A 19,870-nucleotide genomic window follows, 5' to 3' on the forward strand; every position below is an offset into this window, starting at 1 on the left:
GACGTGGACCATCTGCAGGCACCGCCCCCCCCACAGCTCCCAGTGGCCGTAGTTCTCTGTTCCCAGCCAATGGGAGCTGCTGGCCACTGCTTCCCGCAGCTCCCTTTGGCCGGGAACAGAGTACTGCGGCAACTGGGAACTGCTGAGGGTGATGCCTGCGGACGGTCAACATCAGCAAAATGTCTCGTGGCCCGCAATCAGATTACCCTGACGGGCCACAGGTTGCCCACCACTGGCCCATTTTGTTTATGCAGAGCAGTAGCTGCATGATGCAAGCCTAACCATTTTAAAAGTCAAGCCCATGAAGTTCACTGGAATTTGAACATGCATCTGGAAGGTGCCCAGGTGCTCCTGAAAGGGGGATGAAGGATGGTCTTGTGATTCATTCACTAGAATGGGACTCTGGAAAAGTTGATTCGGTTCCCCGCTTTGCCACATTTTCTTTGTGACATTGGGCAAGTCACTTAGGGCTGGACTTTCAAAGGTATTTAGGCACCCAAAGATGCAGATAAGCGCTTTTGAAAATCCTGCCGATCTGCATGTTTAAGGGTCTAAATACCTTTGAAAATCTAGCCCTTAATCCTTCTGTGCCACCTGTAAATTGGAATAATATTACTTCTTTCCTCCTACCCTTTGTCTGTCTTGTCTATTTAGACTGTAAGCTCTTTGGGGCAGGGACTGTCTATGATGATCATGCATATGTACCTAGTACAGTGGGGCCTTGATCTGAGTCAGGAACCCTAAGAGTTACTTTAATGGGAATAATAAATACGTTTTATACTGATAAGGGGACTTAGCTCCCTGAATGTTGATTGATTTCAGTGGGGGGGTGGGTGAAGGCTCTCAGCACTGCTCAGAATTAAACCCTTTCTGAGATTCACTTATGTGACACTGGGTCTGACTGTGTCTTACTCCACAAATAGCCCCATTCAGAATCTCACCCATTGGTATGGTCCTGAATATTGAAGGCTGCTAAGTGTGTTGAGAGCTTTGGATGGAAGGTGCTAGAGACGTGCCAAGCATTATAATTACATTATATAGGCTAGTTTATGCAGTAGATTCTGATTGGTGCACACTGTTGCTTTGGTTGCTCTGATTGGTGCATGCCCCCAGCCTTCTATATCCTAACTCTTGCTCTTGATTTTATACTGCCTCCTTTGTCTACCTGGTTTCCCACCTTACTGCTTGCTGCATGAAGCGATCAGGATCCACAGCTGAAAATGTTGTCAGTGCCGTCCCCAGGGTCATCCCTTCGTCCAGCCTGATTAACTTGTGGTTCGTTGGAAAATAGGGCGCCTCATTGATATCCGTGACTGAAATGGTGACTCCTGCTGTAGACTGGAAGGACATCTGGATTCCGCTTGCTAGTGGAGCTTGGTTTGACACCATCACGGTCAGCATGAAAGCCCTGTTCATTTCGTAATCGACAGCCTACAACAAACAAGCACACAAGATAGCCCCATGTGGAGAATAAATTCCACCCGCTGGTAGAAAGCTGGAAGATTTAGAATGGGGACAATACCAGAGGTCACTGTGTAATCTAATTTCTGGATGTAGGATCCAGGTTCTGTGGTCAGTTGCAAAGGTGTAAATCCAAAGTAATAATCACTTCAGCAAACAAAGTTACTCCAGATTCACACTTGTATAAATGAGGTCAGAATTTGACCCTTAGATTTCTGGGAAATAAGAAAACAGGATAAAAAAGACCCGGAAGGATTTTCTCTAAGTTTTGTTCACGTGCTAAGTATTTTCCAGAAGGGAAGGAGACTGACTTTAGGGCCACGTCTACATTAGGAGTGCTTTGCCAGTATTTAACTGTCCCAGTATCAGGGGCTCCAGAACAGACGGGGCCATGGGGCCTATCCCCCCCGCCCTTTTTTACCAGCGATAAGGGCAAGCGACGGGGAGGAGAGGGCGGAAAGGAGTGAGTGGGGGGCAGAGTCTTAGGGGGAAGAAGCAGCATGGAAGTGGGGCCCTGGGGAGGAGTGGTGTGGGGGCGGGGCCTCTGGGGAATGGGTGGCATGAGGGCAGGGAGAGGAAGAAGGGGTGGGGCATGGTTCGGGCACCTCTGCCCCCCCCCCACTTTTAAGGTGCTTCCACTGCTCCTGCCCAGTATATTATACTGGCAAGGTGCTCCTAGCGTGGATGCAGCTTTTGTCAGTATAGCTTACTCTGGTCCCCCCAAGCAAAATAATCTATTCAAGCAAAAGTGCAGTTTTGCTGGTATAACTGTGTCCACACTAGGGGCTTCTGTGGGCACAGCTCTGTCGGTCAGGGATCACACCTCATCCCACCCCTGTCCGACAGAACTATGCTACTAGGTTTTCGTAGCATAGACCTGGCCTACTGTAGCATTCAGATTTCAGCAACTGCTCCCGCCAAGGGCAGCTATAAAAGCAATAAGTGTAGCCATGTTAAAAGGAATTAGACAGGTACTTAACAGCGTTATTAGCATTTAAAGCTGCTGGCTAAGTAACTGGGTCAGATTCAGTGGACTCCTGAGCCTGTAGTGCTCCTAGTTTCCTCTCAAGTAAGATTGCATGTGAAGGTTGGGTCACAAGGTACTAAAGCTGGTTCGGTAAATCATCCTGACTCCCACTGGTGCCTTTGAAAGCTGGTCTCACATGATGTTTTACGGTTACTCACGTATTTCCAAAAGTATGTTTTGCCAGTGGGTGGCTGTAGCTCTCATTTCAACATTCACAAAAGGAGAAGTGAGAGGGAATAAAAAAGCTTTACCGGGCATAACTGATTGAACTGCAGTGTAATAATAATCTCTATACCATCCCTGTAATTATTATGAGGGTAGCTTCTAATCATATGCCAGGGAGGCTTGAGTTATGCAGGATCACACCTCTGCCCGTTAAACCGTGCTTTGCCATAATTTATTAATTTAGAAGTATATGAATTCCCTCTAATATGTCTTCTAATATGATGACTATTGACTGGCTCTAGAGGCTGAGTGCCAGGGTCTCAGCGGGTGAAAACTGGCGAAACTCTAACGACTTCAGTAGAGACACACTGATTTGCACCAGCTGAGACACCGTCCCCTATGTTCCATGTAAGAAACAGGAATGCCAGGGCTTAATTCAAACCACGGAGTGGCTGGTCTGAGGCTAATGGCCACAAGGGAAAAACAAATTCCATGGAGGAAAAATGGCAAAAGGTCAAATTTTGGAATCTGTGTTTGGCTGAAGTGCTTGTGCAATGTTCCCATTATTAAATGATTTCTTGACAGGCAGGTCCAGCACTTACTTAATAAATAAAAGGAACTCACACAGCCTGATACCCAGAACACCCACCAGCACTGGTGCAGGGACTTACGCTGCTTTCAAGAAAGGAGGCACGTTAAAACTTCTTGCTTCAATGCTATTTGAATTGTTCAGCTAATGTGTTTCCAGCTCCAAACTCTCCATCTAGTCTCCTTAATTCATATTCATTAATACTTCATTTTCCTCTGCACTTGCCTTTTGCTACATATATCAAACTAAAAAAAATTTATTTATACACATTCAACCCACCGTTCCGTGGACTGTAGTTCATCAGATGACGATATGTTGAGGGACAGGGCCCATAAAGCAGAAGACACTACATTGATATGCTTTGAGAAGCAGAGATTTGTTAATGACTTCAGAGTTGTGGCCTGGCTCTTGGTTCCAGGGGAACTAGTTCAAATCTGTCTGTTCTCTCTCATCCTTCAGGCCCTTGCCAAGGATTCCTGAGCATCCCGTTTAGAACCTTCTTCCCTACAAGGCCCAGTATTGTAGCCAAAACTTCCTTGGCCTGGGCTGGAGAGGATGCCTTCAGAATGTAACAGTGATCAGACTTGATCCGCTATCAGTGCTGACACTAGAGGCCACTCTCAGTTCTCGCTAATATTTCTTCCACTGTGCTGAGAATTTACTGATTCTGTGCTGTGTTCCGCACCCTTTGCACAAAGAGAGTGGAGACCGACTGCCAAATCCTAACCCTCCCCTGGAACGAGGGAGTCCTCAGCAGGTGCAGACTGGTGTAGCTGGTTCTTATGCCAGCAGAGGGGTGCACTGGGGCGGGAGGGAGTTGTTCAGAGGCAGAGAGAGGTGGGCAGCAGGGAGTGGCTGGACTGCGATGCACTCTGGCAATCCCCAGCTGGTAGATGGTCCCTTGAGGATCAGGTTAGAACAGCCTCCAATCTGCACCTGAGGTTGGTCAGAGAATCAGAGGGCTGCAACCGGCTCCCTGACAGCCCTCTCAGTTTCCTGGCTTAGCAGAGAATCTGGCTTTGCTTGTTTTAGGTAAGCAAAGGGAATGCTAGGCCCAAATTCAAACCACAGCAACACTGAGGCAAGTGGAGAAAATTCCATAGGGAAAAAAAAAAGGTGAACTATGGGCTCTGTATCTGCTGAAGTGCTTGTGCTAATCTTCCCATTGCTAAAGAATTCCGTAGCAGTCAAGGCCAATTCAGCCATACACAGACTTAATACAGCACATTCCCTGGACAGCATCCATACTGCACACCCACCAGGATGGCAAGCTATGCAAACTGCACGTCCCTGCCTGAACGGAGGTCAATCCAGTTTTCAGTATAATAGCTGCGTGCAAACGGAATAATCCGCTACTATTGATATTAACCTCAAACTTTATTTCATTTCTGTATGTCTCTGGGGTACCATATGGTTTATCTGAGCGTATGGATGGCAAATGGGTATGCAATGGGTGAGCATTAATCAGATGTGACGGGACAAACCTCGTAGTGGTTTGTTCCTCCAGTTCTCAATTCTTCACACTGGGCTAACACTTTCCATCTTCATGTCACTGAAAATGCTACATATCGATTAGCCCAACAGCAGGAGCAATAGCCTGGAAATATGTAACATCTTGGATGAGAATATGTCTCAGGCAGAATCTGATTCCTCATGTATTTCTTTTATTATATATATGTGTGTGTGAGAAAGAGATGTATGTGTAGTCATATAATATATTACACACACACACAAACACAATAAAAGAACATTATTTAAGATTGCAAAATCAAACACTCAAAAGACAGGAAATTCCAGAATTAAGGTTGCCCGAGCAATCTTAATTCAGTCCCCTTGTGTGTCTGCATTATCACAGTCTTTAATTACATGATCACATAGTATTTTACCACAAGACCTCGTCTCAGTCAGTGAACAAGACAGATAGTGCTCAATTAATGAGCAGCTATTCAATATTTTTCCCCCCTCCTTGTTCAAACCTTACTCTGAAGGCAGAATTATTAATTTCATTAGAGGCTTTTCTCTTGCAGTTGTCACTATATCTTGAGTACTTCACAAATATTAATGAAATTATTTTCACAACACCCTTTGTGAAAGGAGGGGTTATTATTATCCACATTTTGCACATGGGGAATTAAATCAAAGAGGGAGTAAAGTCAAAAGTATTCACCAATTTTGAGTGCCCAATTTCAGCTGCCTAGAATCTGTTTTTTAAGAGTACTGAGCACTATATAGCATTTCACAAGTTTAAAGCACACGTCCCATTGACTTCAGCGGCCACTGAGAGTGCTCAATACTTCTGCAAAAAAAAATCAGGGTCTCAAGTTGAGTGCCCAGAAAATGAATAATACACAATTAGCGACCACCGGTGCAATGTTTTGTTTAGATGACTTGCCCAGCATTACATAGGAACACTGTGGCTGAGATAGGGATAAAATCCAGTTCTCCAGGGTAGAATTCGACTGTCTTAACCATGAGACAATTTTCTTTACAAAATCCTAATGAATTTACAGAGCAAACAGGTCCATCTTGTGCAGTGAATGAGGTAAGGGTCCTGTGGGAAAATAGTATGTGATCACGTAATTAAAAAACAACCACAACACATACACACAGGGGAGGGGTGTGACGTAAGGTTGTGCAGGCAACTTTAATTCAGGCATTTCCCGTCTTCTGAGTGCTTGACTTTGCCGCATTAATAATTTTTTAATGTAGGTTTTTGTGTGTAATTTCCTAGGTTTTTAAAAAAGCAAACTGAAAAATCTCAGAATTCCATCACTTTGCCAATGAGTTTCATGGATATTTGCTGACAGCAGAGAAAAGTGAGAGTCTGGGATATACGGTTCCATTCCGAGTTCTGGAAGGGAGTGTGCTATAGCAGGCATAGTCTCTTCTGCCAATTCCTCCCCTGAGCATAACCCCTTCTGCCTCATCCTCTCCAACCTGTCCTTGTCCCATCTCTTTTCCACCCTTGGTTTCTCATCCTAGTCCCAATCTCCTCACCTAGCCAGTCTCAGTCTCCACTCCTCAAATTTCTCATCCCAATCTCCTCGTACAGAATGTCCTCGCCTCACCCAGCTAGTGCCAGTTCCTTTCCTCCCAGCTTCTCATCTGATCTGTCTCTTCCCTCCAGCTCTCAGTCCAAGTCTCCTTGCCCAGCCAGTCCCAATCTTCCACCCCACCCCAACTCCCATTTCCAGTTTCTGCCCTCCTGCCCTTTGGGCTCCCTGTCCCAATCTGCTTCCCCTGCCAGGTCCAGCTCTTGTTCCCTCTGCATTTCAGGCAAATAGCATCCTCCTCCACATTGCCTGGGCTCAGCTGCAGGTTACTGAGAGCACAGGAGAGACAGGCTTCCTGCTCTCAGTTCAGGTATCTGGACCTGGACAGGGCACAGACTGTAGCAGCCCAGAGTTGCCATTGCAGGGAAAGTCCTGCTCAGTCCCAGGCTGGCGTATGCCCTGTGCAGATGGAATCTGAAAGGAATTTAGCTTCTAATAGCCAAGAAGTCTCTATGCACGTGCAAACTGTGATTTTTCAGAGGTTTATAATGTGGCCAAATTTGGACAGATTTTCAGGGGGATGACAAAAGGCACATCCTTGTCATAAAGGCCAGTCCTCTGCCAAATTTCAAGTCCCTTCTCCAAAGCATGGGGGTGCTACAACTATTTTAAAAAAACACAAAAAAATCCACCCGCCCCAAATTTTTAACATTGGCAAAACAATGTATTTTTCCCAAGCCTTATTCTCAGAAATGGCTGAACTGTTTTGGCTGAAAATTTCCAAACAAATTTAGCCTGAGGCAGACATCCAGCATGGAAAATTTCAGCCTCTCAGACTTGGGAAAGTTATAAGCAACTGAAAACAGGGTCTTCTAATGGGAGCTATTGGGCATCCTTAATAATAGATACTGCTACCAGTCCCGGCTATAATATATTTACATTTCTCTTTGTGAGCTAGAATTAACAGCATATGAATATAATAAATGATATTCACATTAGAACCTCCTTTATCCCTGAAGTTCTCTTATCCAAAACTGGGTTATGTCCCCAGACATTCATTAGTTAGATTATGAACTTCCACACTTACCTCAAATTTGTGAGAGTGACTCCTACAACCCCTCACCCATTTGGTTAAACAGCATTCAGTTCTTCTCTATTCCAGTGGAACATATAACAGCCCCGGTTTGCGGTTGCACCCATGTAACCACGGGCAAAGGAAAGCATGTATTTTTTAACTCTCTATGACATTTATGATACCCAGGCCCAAATGTCTCCAAGCACAAGCAATTTGTGTGCACGTTAGCTGCACATGCACCACGAGCAGTGCGTCACATCAGGAATTTGAACATGCACAAATGTATGTGCACAGACAAACCTGACTTGCCTGTGATTTGGGCGTTCAGCCTGAGCACTTTTGCAAGCATGCTTACATTTTGACCCCACAGAAAAACACAAATGAAGATCAGCATACATGCCAATGAGAGATCATACACACACTATTATGTGTGCCAGACTGGGGTACTTATGGGGCTACCCTGTTACCTGCCACCTGGGATGCTTCTCCTTCATTTTGCCACACCACTTTGGTTCTATTAAATCAAGAAATCATTTTCAGTTTTAGCCTCTAATTTTCATGACAACTGCTTGCCACCGCAAAAGTGGGTCTGCACCCACTGGGTGTACACCAGTATTTAAATGTGCCAATCAGGCAGTTGGGATCAATGTATGAGAGGTGCGCCCACTTTTGCAGGCACTATCCGCTGTGTGCACAAAATTTGAGGCTGTTCAAAAATATGGCTCTGATATCTTGTCTTGGGATGCACAGATCAGCCTCCTGATCTCAAGTTACTAAGTGGCTCAAGTTACCTAGGCACAGCTGGTTAAAACAGGGCTTACAATGTGTCCTTCTCTTCTCAACATACTTTTAACTGAAGGGAACAAATTTGCTTTATGCTATTGTTATGCCAAGAGTGAGATCATTAATGGAAGCATCTCCATGCAGAGTACTTAATACTGCATTAGTGAGCTGGCTGCCACGGGGCATCCACGGCTGCTCTTGGAGATCGTGTTCAGACTCTGCTGTGTCTCGACTGAGTGGGAAGTTATTCTCTCCCCATTTACAAGGCTTGCAGTGGGGAGAAAGGCCTTGCACCCTCAGAGTAATGATATGAAAAGCAAAAATGAAACTGTATCCTTTGGTGATCAGACTGGTAGGGCACAGGTGGTTTTGCTGAGAGCTGGTTAAATGCTGCAGAAACAGCCTTCATGGACATTCATTTGAGTTCTGACAGGCTGTTTGGTTCGAACATCTTTATGCCCCTTTTGGTTTGCGAACATGCACAAAGACATGTTTGGGGAGGACAAGTGTTCTTTGCAAGAATACACCTATTGCATTGTATTTGCTACTTCCTGTAGGCCAGGATGTGAACTCTTTTACTCACACAATTAGTCCCATAGACGCTGACTCCATGGGTGTTCCGGGGCTGGAGCACCGATCGGCAGGCCCCGCTGATCAGCTCCTCCCCTTCCCGCCCAGCACCTCCTGCTCGTTGCTGATCGGGTGTTTAGCAGAGTGCAGGAGGCGCTGGAGGGAAGGGAGAGGCGCAGGGTTAGGAAGAGGCGGAGCGAGAGCTGGGTGTATTCAGGGGAGGGGGTGGAATGGAGCAGGAAGAGGCAGGACAAGGGCAGAGTGGGGGCGGGAAGAGGCAGAGCAGGGTGGGGCATTGGGGGGAAGGGGTGGATTGGGGGCAGGAACTGGGGCGGATCGGGGGTCAAGCACCTATGGAAATCAGAAAGTTGGCACCTGTGATTAGTCCTGTTCAGTTCAATGGGACAGGCATGTGGTTAACTATTCACCATTGTGAGTAAAAGGTTCACTACCTGGCTCTATTTGTTATTCTCTTGTTTAAAAAGTTTCACTGGTCCAACCAGGGAGTAGAAACAATGTAATGTGACTTAGGTGACCACTCGGATGCTATAGGATATAATATGTAGAATGTATATTTTAGGTCTTGGGACATGTGAAAAGATGCCTGCTTGTCTATCAAGGAAAGAGAACAGCCAGACAAAAATATGAGCCAGCAATCCAATCAGGTAAACAACTGCATTAACGAACTAATCTTAGTGCTTGGCAGAAAAAAAGTGTTTATACAATCTATAATGAATAGCTTCGTAACAGTGTAGGTAAGGCAAGCACCTCAATGTGGGGGCGCGCTTGCATTTAATCCTGTGCTGTGCCCTGTTTTGGTGGACTGATCACTCAGTGAAGCAGCGTATCAAAGACATACTTCTGCAGCTCCAAAAGTCTGTTTGTGGGCCTATGTGTTCTGGGTGGTGGGAAAGACCCTGCTCAACAGATGCCACAAGCAGTGATCACTGAGGGGTGTGAGGTCAGGTTGCACTCAGTCCCCCAACAGTAAAATATTTTGTCTTAACTGAAAATGCTCAACAGTTTTCAAAGCAGAAGGTGAAATCCAGAGTCTTTCCTTTCCCACCTGGAACATTTAGTCAGAGGCAGTTTTCTCTCACACTCTCTTGTTGAAGAGCACTGAGAAACTCTTATCAAACTGACAGGTTTCAGAGTAGCAACCGTGTTAGTCTGTATCCACAAAAAGAAAAGGAGGACTTGTGGCACCTTAGAAATTAACAAATTTATCTGAGCATAAGCTTTCGTGAGCTCACAAAAGCTTATGCTCAAATAAATTTGTTAGTCTCTAAGGTGCCACAAGTCCTCCTTTTCTTATCAAACTGGAAGACTGAGAAGCTTAGGATATACAGAAGGAGCAGGTGAGGTTATCTACTAAAGACATTCTATGGAACTTCAGGCTTTGAGCTCAGTGTGACACGACAGGATTTTCGGTGTGATTCGTTGCATTGAGATCACTATTGGTTATATAGCAATGGAAAATCAACATTGGCATCAGTGGCATCTTGACAAATCTGTCCTGCTTTTTGCCTGCAATTTCTGAATAAGGGATGGCTCATTATGCAAAAGTCCTGGTGTCGCAAGGATGATCATGTAAATCCCCTGGTTTTTCACTTTGATGCAGCTCGAAAACTACAGTCATGACACTCTGTGCTTTGCTAGATTAGGAATAAAGGGCTTTTTTTCTTTTAGTGAAAATTTGATGAATGTTGGCATTTCTACTTCAGATCAGCTGCTGAGGTGGAAAAAAGTTAAATTGTTTCATTTTGCCATGTTGAGTTTTTGTTTTTTAAGCAGAATAAAGCCCCCCACCCCCAACCCAACCAAATCTGAAAAGGTATTTTGATGTTGCAGCACAGAAGGCTGTCCGTCATCGTTAGAGAGTAATAAGAGAGGTAAATAAAAAGCCCTGCTGAAATACCATCTAGCAGGTGAGATGATGCTTCCTTTAAAGTTTCAGCAAAGTGGCATTTGCAGACACACACACAAACACACAGCTTAAGGGGCAAAGAACAGGACAAGCTCGCACATTCCTACCACGGTAATCTGAATGGCATTTCACTGATGTCATTTTTCCTAATAGTCGAAGTGTGTGTATTAAGAATGACTGCAATTTGTTAGCTACGAGGGAGTGTTTTTTCACCCACAGTCATTCTTTAATTGTGCAGCTCTTTACACTTTAGTGCTGCTGCTGCTGTGTATTTATTAAAACTTTTTGTTAAGAGAAGGTCACACTTTTCAAAAGGTAGAGGCTTTGTTCTTGACAGCATAAATAAATCTTTTCAGGTGCCGCACATGGTACATGTAGGGCAAGTTCCTTCAGATCACAGCAGTCTATTCATGCTTCTTTGGCTTTCTTGAGAGTCAGTGGGAACATCCGTAGGAATCTTATCTACTAACTGGTTCACTGAATGTTGAATGAATGTAGCTGTGTTCTGACTGCATTTAATATCTGCAGAGGCATTCACTGTCTGGGGTTGCTGGTTTTACGCAAGTCAATGTGAAGCAAACCCTCAAATGAAGACTGAACTCATGCCCTTGGGAGGGGTAGGGAATGAAGGGAAATGGAATTTGATACCCATTCCAAATACTCTTAGGGTTCCAGGTTCTAAGCTGTAGCATTTAGGACATTATAGAAACTGGATGACAGTGGATGAGGCAGAGCTCTGAACTTCACATTGCTCACTTCCTACTTCTGTCGCAATATTGAAAGCAACGAACTGTAGGTTAAGAATATCTGGGGACCTGTTTCTCAAGGAGTCTTTGGGTCAGATCCTCAGCTGGTATAAATATGTATAAAGCCATTAATGTAACTCAGAGCAGCTGCATTGACACCAGCTGCATATCTGGCCCATCAAGTGTGTTGATGGTTTGGTATCGGTAAAGCAATAGCTCCCAAACTTTTCAGGCAACTCCACTAGACTAAAACCTTCTCTGCACCAGCTACTGACGACTTCTTCCCCTTTCCTCTTTGCCACCAGCAACCACATCCCTCCTTGTGATGACAATCCTCCTTCCCCCACTGCTTTCATAAGGTATCAGGTGTCCAGGTTTTGTGCTGCTGCCCATCTCACATGCAGATGGGTGTGCTCCAACCATCGATGGAGCGTGGTGCACTCCAAATTCTAGAATACGTCAGACTGGGCAAGGCTACAGAGTCCAATCTCCACTATAGCTAGGAGCCAGAAAATGGGAAGACAAAGAGGAATAGTATCTTGAAGTGCAGCTTAGAGACTGTGTCCTACGTTCATCATGTAAAAGTTTGTGAGGGCATGTGGTGACGCAGCCAAAGAATGAGAGGGTGGTGAACCAAGAATTAGTGGATTGTAGTACAGTATGCATGTCACGTGCTACAGAGAGAGAGGGAGATTCAAGCACTGACATTCCCAGGCACAGAAGACATGAAATAATGGCAGACTTCTGCGAATCCTCCTCGGAGTAATTAGCTTAGAGGGTCATAAAGACTGACTCAGTTTGGCTCCCATTGAAGTCACCTACCTTCACCACAGTTACCATGCCTTCATTGGTAACTGGATCCGTCCGAATGGTGAAATGACCCGAAGGATCTCCACTGATAATACGGTACACGGCGTTCCAGTTGGGGGAGTGAGGCTGGTCCCGGTCCATCACAGTCAAATTTGCAACCACAACTTCCACTCTGTTCTCAGGAACCTCCCCGGAATACTGCAGTCAAAAAACAGGAACTGTTATGAAGAGTTCTTAAGGACTGCAGGGCTAAATCCCCAGCTGGTTTAAATTGGCATAACATCCTTGAAGTCACTGGAGCTATGTTCATTTACATCATCCGAGAAACTGGACCTCAGTGTTCAGAGACGGTACTAGTAGTAAAATAAGAGTTAAAAGTATTCTCAGTTACTATACGCGCCCCTGAGTTCCTTTGGCACTTGTGATTTTACAAATTCCATTTTCTTTTCTTTAAATGTTTTTCCCCACCCTATTGCTGTCTGAAAGACCTACACAAACAAATGCGTGAAACTGACTAACTATCCAAAAGAAACAGCCAAAGCGTTGTCAGATGTGCAAAGTAAGCAAATTGGGGAAAAAAAGAGACTTTCCCACCTTAGTAATCATGTTCAGTTATAGTAATCGGAGCTGTTAATTGTGACAATAGGAGATGAAACATCAGACCAAAGCGATTTTAAAATTCTTTTACTGTGTCCCTTTAATGTAAAACATTTTCAGATACACAGTTTTCAAATGATGCAATCTTATAGCTTGATTTTACCTAATTTTTCTTTTTTCTGCTTTTGATTTGATTTTGCTTGCTATTTTTCTAGTGATTTTTTGCATCAGCCTTTCCTATAGGTTAATTCTATTATTTGTTTTCATGAACCACAGCCAGTTTATGCATATTATGATGCATTATCTGCCTTCCTCTCAATTTTCTGCTTTCAAACCCTTGATTTAACATATATCTGGTCAAGGATCCTTGACAGTTCATATTTCCTGTCTTTAGGGCCCAAAAGCTTCCACTTAGACACCTAAATAATGCCCACATCTTCAAACGTGCCCAGCAGACAGAAGCTTCTATTGACAACAATTGCGAATCAACACTTAGATGGGCATACGGCAAATTAAACACCGGGCAAACAATGGAGCTGCTGGCCCCAGTTCTGAAGTTGAAACTCAGGCCCCAATTGTGGGCTCAGAACACTTTCGAAAATCTGGCTCTTGATATGTATTTATGCAGAAGTGTGCTAATTACAACAAATAATTATTTTGTTATTTAGCTGAAGATTCCCTTTAAAGTAACATTGTTCTAGTTTGACACCATTCAACATTTTTGTTTATATATACATACCACCAGTATATAACATTTCACATCTGACAGCAAAAAGTTTTAATTTGCCATATGCCAATCTAAATGTAGTTTTGCCCTTTAGTGATATCTTTAATGGCATTTTGCTTTCTTTTCACTTATGCCCCTGTCCTAAATAAGTTTTAATTAGCAAATACAGATGGTATTTTTGCCTACGTCCGTTAGGTAGTGGAGGAAAACAGTGGGATGCCACTTATTAATTCTAGTTCCGAAATATATCATAGCTTCTCTACTTCTCTTTGTTTCCCACTATGTAGCCAGGTCATTATGTATTCTCATGCCCAATTTGGAATCTCTGCAGCATTCAGTTTAAGCAGGGGAATATCACACCGAAATTTATCAAAAGCCTTTTGAAAAATCCATTAGATCATGTCATGTGCACACTTCTATTATCATTCTTATCTGAAACCTGTTCAAAAGAACTCAAGGAGATTAGTTAGGCAGGATCATCTCTTGCTAAATCCGTGATGGTTATATCCCATTGGATTAGATTAATGTTGTACTGCAAGTCAGAAATGACAAGTTGATGGCCCTTTGGTTTGCTTGGGCAGTTGACTGCACTGTGTTAAAATCAAGGCATCATATTTGCTGTATTTCCAAGGGAACTAAGCATGTTAAATTAAGTAATGTACCTATCCCAGGTCACTGCCAGTTCCTGTCTTGAGCCCATTTGAGTCACATGAATTAAGAGAAATTTAAAGATTTAAACTATCCTATCGCTCAAAACTTAAAGCCCTCACCCAAATTTTATTTACTCAGGCTAAAATCCCATTGCCTTTAGAAAGAGTTTTGCTTGCGTAAAGACTGTACAAGAAATAACTGCGGACTTCAGAATTCGGTCTACTATTCATTTAACTCTTTGTGGGACCAAGTAGGATGAACTCATTCAGAACAAATCATTGATAGAATTTTTTGCTATAACAGTGGACCAAATCCTGCAAGATACTGCACATCCTTTACTTCCAGTGGGCTACATCCTGAGAGGGGCTGAGCCTTTGTGACTTCCACTAAAGTCAGTCCTTTAAGGAAAAATCCTATGGAATTTAATAGGGATGAAACCAATATAATTTTATAGAAATAGCTCTAAAAGTCCTTAGACTTTAAGAGAGAACAATATTCTCTCTCAGGGTTATTTTGATCCATTCTCTAGGATGTGTTTAGGGTTTTCTTTTTTTTAAAGAAGCCCCCAGGAAGGTTTTTATTTTCTTTAAGACTGTTTTCATAAGGGTGGGAGTCACAATGCTCAGCAAGTATTAAGCATCTTTCAGAATTTGGTCCATTCAGGCCATTGGGAGTGGACGGCATCTGAGGAAGCAATCAACTCTTCACAAGATCCAGGGGTTTCAGTGGAAACTGGTCATTACGCATACAGGGCCAGACCACCTCGTGTCGATCAGAGTAGCTGCACTGAAGTCAACAGAGCTATACCAACTTACACCAGCTGAGGAATGAATCCTGAAAGATACATAACACTTTGAAGTTTACATCAATTTTTTATCAGCTGTGGCTCAGGACTTATTGTAACCCATGGCCTGAGCCCTCCGGTCTATCTGACAGTCTTCCATTGTTTAAGTAAGCATGTGCTGTAACGTATGCACAATTCTGTTTGCCTTTAATAAAATTAAGTAATGAAATTAAATTACATCTGGTAACGGGCCGATGGGAGTTTGGAGAGGCTCAAACATATTTAACGTCATTTCCTCCCTATCCTGAAGTAACTGAGAATGATGAGCAGTTCGATATTTTACTGGGCTTTCCCCAGGCAGTAAGTTTCTTTAACGAAGAGTCCAAGGGATTTTCAAATAGAGAGAGGAGTATCTCTATTCAAACATGGTAAAATAATGAGGGGCCCAGAGAGAAGTGCTGGAATAAACAAGAACTACAACACCGTAGTGCATGCCCTATACTTGCTGCTTTATCGTGAGTGTGATTTTTATAATGTCAGGTAAAAGGAGTACAGAAATTAGCAGACAAATGTTTTCGGAAAACAGACATCCTTGTCTCATGAGCTTCATAATCCGGTGTGCTCTGCATGGTTTGGCACACATTGGAGTCAACAGAGCTCAGCACTTGCAAGATCAGGCCCTAAATGCACTCACCAATGCCATTTTATGACTACAGGCAAAATGAGTCAACTCAGACTTATCCACGATGGGAAAGTTACAGAGATCCTGTTATTTAACCTATGAAGGGAATTGGTTTTTCTTAGCAACAAAACTTTGGTCTCCTCTTCCAGGCTAGTTTCTACAAGCAGTTACCTCCTTCTAAGGACTGCCACCCAAAAGAGAATAGAGGCAGGACATTATAATGTAATGTGAATCAACAGTGTGCATGAGAACAGTCTCTGCAACACCAATGTATTCACATTGGATCCATGTAATTGCAGACCTCCCCCACTCCCTTCCTGGTGTACTAACAGATACATCTTTCAGAAGAACACCACCAGAAAGAACCATACTACAAACAAAAAAGAAAAGGAGATTTCTCGATAAGGAAGCAAGGTTTCAGCCAGAAGGATGCTTGTGGGAATCAAAACAGGCCCTCATTCCCAGTGCCTGCTGCTTCTTGTTCTGGGGTTTGCATTATCTCTGTTTGCAGGTATGAGGATGAGGTAAGACTATTTTTGAGCTGATTGTTATGAAACAGCTCTTCAAAACTTTCATTATAGAACCTGAAACCATATGAAACACACCTACATGTTAGATGTAAGGACCAACTTGATGCCCAGCTTAGGGGTGTTGAAAGCTAAGGTTTGGGAGCCTTTCAAATGAACCCAGGTACAGTTTGAATTGGCCCTGGACTCATTTACGGTTTGAACATGAAACTAGATTGACACGCATCTATTTTGACTGAGGTTGACTTTGAGATTGTTTATGCCTGAAATTCAAGAGGTGCAAACCCACATGCACTGAAATCAAAGAAAAGGATGCACATGGCCTCCTACAAAGCAAAACGGCAGAGTTTCACCCAGCTCTGCAGAAGCATCATGTCTGAGATAAATCTCGTGTCAGTTATGAGGAGGCATCACACAGGAATCATATATCATATAAAATATTAATTGCTAAAGATATTTTACCATCATCTATATCTTCACTTAATCCTAATGTAAGCAGGGGAATAGTCCTGCTATTGTGGGGAACTTTCCTGGCTTCTGTACTACCCCGGTGAAGTGCGCTAGCGAAAGGATCTGAGTCCTCGCTCCCACTTCCTTTACCCAGTGGCCTCCCAGCCCTTGAGGACTCCCCTTTCACTCTCTTGTCTGGCAGAGTCCTCGTAACTCCAACAAGGCTGGGCCCAGGATTCCTGGGGGGCTCGACCCCCAACCCTGCTGTGGTCACCTAGGACAGGGGCTAGGGTGTCCCCACTCCGGGGTACTCTCTCTGCACTGGGCACTTCTCTGACCCACTGACCATTACATACAATTAAAGCAAATGCAAGTTATTTAATCAACAATTAATTTTGAAAAGAATAAGGAAAAATGGGAAAGGTTAAAGGAAACACATCACCCCGCTCTGTGGCAGGGAACATCACAAACAGTGTCTCTGGAACGTCGGGGCAGTTCACAGTCTGTTCCTTGTAAGTCCCAGGCCCCTTCTCAGGCCCTGGCTGTGCTGCAGGGATGCTGTGGGTTGGACACTTGCTCTGGTGGTGGCCTCACGCTCTCAGGCTCTAAGTGGTAGGACCCTTCTTCCCGGTGTCGCCCCCGCCCTGTCGGGGTTACGATCCAAGCCTGGCCTGCAGAGCCCCTTGGCTGAGGCGTCTCCCTGTGCTGGACCCGCTGCCCAGGGTCCCCCGCGGTCTCCCCAGCTGCTCACCGCACCCAGCTCCGGACGGCTCCAGCCCCAGCTACACCACTCGGTCTGAGCGCTGCTGCCGCTGCTCTGCCTCCAGCTCCCTGGGCTGCTTCTTGCCCCTCTGCCTCTGGTTGCTGCAGCTCTGCTCCCAGGACAGGTCTGCTCTGCAGGCTGCTTCTGTGACTCTGCTCCCAGCACTGACCTGCTTCGTGGGCTGCTTTTCTGGCCCCTCTGGCTCTGGTTGCTGCAGCTCTGCTCCCAGGACAGGTCTGCTCTGCAGGCTGCTTCTGTGACTCTGCTCCCAGCACTGATCTGCTTCCTGGGCTGCTTTTCTGGCCCCTCTGGCTCTGGTTGCTGCAGCTCTGCTCCCAGGACAGGTCTGCTCTGCAGGCTGCTTCTGTGACTCTGCTCCCAGCACTGACCTGCTTCGTGGGCTGCTTTTCTGGCCCCTCTGGCTCTGGTTGCTGCAGCTCTGCTCCCAGGGCAAGTCTGCTCTCTCTGGGCTGTGCCTCTGGCTTTGGGGCTGCAGCTCTGTTCCCAGGACAGGGTCTGCTCTCTCTGGGCTGCTTTTCTGGCCCCTCTGGATCTGGCACAGCTCTGCTCCCCAGCTCAGCTTGGGCCCCTGCTTTCTCCTTAGCTCAGCCCCACTCTGTCTGACCCAGGCAAATCCAGCTCACACAGAGGACGGGACCTCACTGACCTCCTGACTCCCTGATTAGCCTGCCCGCACTGTCATTCAGGCTGACCTGGAGCATTGGCCTCTCCCCATTGTTCCTGGGGACTGGCAGTCTCAAGGTTCCTAATTCCCCATTGACCCTTCCACCTTTTTGTACTGGGAGCTAGCAACTAAAACACCCCCACTGAATGTTAGTAAGGGGGCAACAGTAACCTTACACTAATATTGTAACATTTACTTGTATTCATCTGTAATTTATTTTGCTTCATTTTCTGTTGCTGCATTATGAAGCTTTTCATTTTCTTAGTCCTTTTTTAAATCTCTCTCTTGCTCGTTATTTTGGAATTGATTGTTATTCAGTCTGAACATACTTTATGAGATAAATATGTGCTCTGCCAATTTACCATTATTTCTTAAACCTGCCCTATTCATCTGAAGTTATGTAGGTTCCATTTTTTTTTCATACTGGTATGATTGTGAAAGATCCTCTCACTGGCCTCTAGAGTTGGCCTGTCTGAAGTCATATGGTGTTGGAAAGGTAATAATTCATTTTGATTTCCAGGCTGCATCAAATTATACTGAAGTCATTTAACCCTAGAGTTTATTTTTGTCTTGCTCAGTACTTGACAGCACATATGTACAAGCATCACTCAAAGGAGGAAAGGGAAAGAAGCCGGGAAATGAAAAGTTCACAGGATGACTTTATGACTTTGCAGCATCTCCTAAATCTAGTCTGAACTGTAGAGCCAACCATAGTGGAGTAAAACCAAGCAGCTCCTTGCAGCCACTCCTAGTGTGTGCTGATGTGAGATGGAGGAATAGGAAGAGAAATTATTCAGGTTCATTTTGGAGACTGCTACAGGGAATTTCATTTCTTCCATGTTAGCCCCTCTTTGTCTTTGCCCTTCATGAAGATTTGCTATAGCAAAGACTTGTTCATACAGATATTTGTAAAAAAGTGAATTTCTGATCTTTAACCATAATTACAACACAGAATTAGTTGTGGGTAGAAGCAGTTTAGAAGGGTTAGGCTATCCACACAGAAACAATGCCCTATGATGTAGGTGACCAACCACACAGCCTGAATATTTAATCACACGTACCTAATACTCATAGGAACGCTCGCAGGGAACAGTTTATGATCAGTCCAGAAGTGGAACTTTGTTTGCACAAAACTATTTAGCAAAGAATTTTGAATATTAAATAAATTGATAGAAACGGCAGTTTGTTGACAATTTGTATAAAGGAAAAAGGGTTAGATTATCCTATAAATCATTAATTGACAGTTCTTTGCCCAGTTTCAGCACTGAAACAAGCAAATGCCATGCTAATTGACTGCTCCTATACCATGTTTATACGCTTACATTTTTACTTTCAGGATTAAATAAGTCTTCTACATCTCAGAAAAGCCCAGAGAAGTAAAACAACTCCAAATTGTATTCTTTATCTGACAGTGGGATATTTAGATCAATAATCCTCTATTTTTTTCTTTCTATTTCTACTACCAGTAATTTTGCTTCTCTTCCTAGCAGCCTAATTGCTGTTTTCTTAAGCCTCGCCATCAGTTCTCTGACCTTTAATTTTCAATATCATTTGCTGTATGGATGACTGCACTAGGTTCACAAGTTATCCTATCTAATCTGGTCTCTATGCAGATTTGGATCTCAATTTCTGTGCCCGTGTAAATCTGGAGCAACTCTCAAAATGGCTTCAAAATTTACTCTAAATTTACACTGGTGTAGCCATAATCAGAATCTGGCCCTAAATCTCCAAATTTTGAACAAGATGATCAAGTCTGGTAAGTAATGTAAATCGTATTTTGTGTGTGTGTAAATCTGGCGGATATTGCAATTTTAAAATGTTAATCAGATTTTCTTAAAGGCCTTCTTAGTGGCATATG

General features: G+C 44.1%; 1 protein-coding gene across 3 annotated transcripts in view; it reads right to left on the minus strand.

Annotated features, from left to right (window-relative positions):
* Positions 1–19,870, minus strand: part of CDH4 (cadherin 4) — a 665,178-nt gene that overhangs the window by 37,071 nt on the left and 608,237 nt on the right. For all 3 annotated transcript variants that reach the window (XM_084645889.1, XM_084645891.1, XM_084645890.1), the window contains 2 exons: positions 12,159–12,344; positions 1,178–1,431 (listed from right to left, as the gene is read on the minus strand). In XM_084645889.1, the coding sequence (XP_084502015.1) occupies positions 1,178–1,431; positions 12,159–12,344 (440 nt within the window). The remainder of the gene's footprint in view (positions 1–1,177; positions 1,432–12,158; positions 12,345–19,870) is intronic.

Source organism: Lepidochelys olivacea (genome assembly GCF_965140295.1).
Source record: "Lepidochelys olivacea isolate rLepOli2 genome assembly, chromosome: 13".
NCBI classification, from domain to species: Eukaryota; Metazoa; Chordata; order Testudines; family Cheloniidae; genus Lepidochelys; species Lepidochelys olivacea.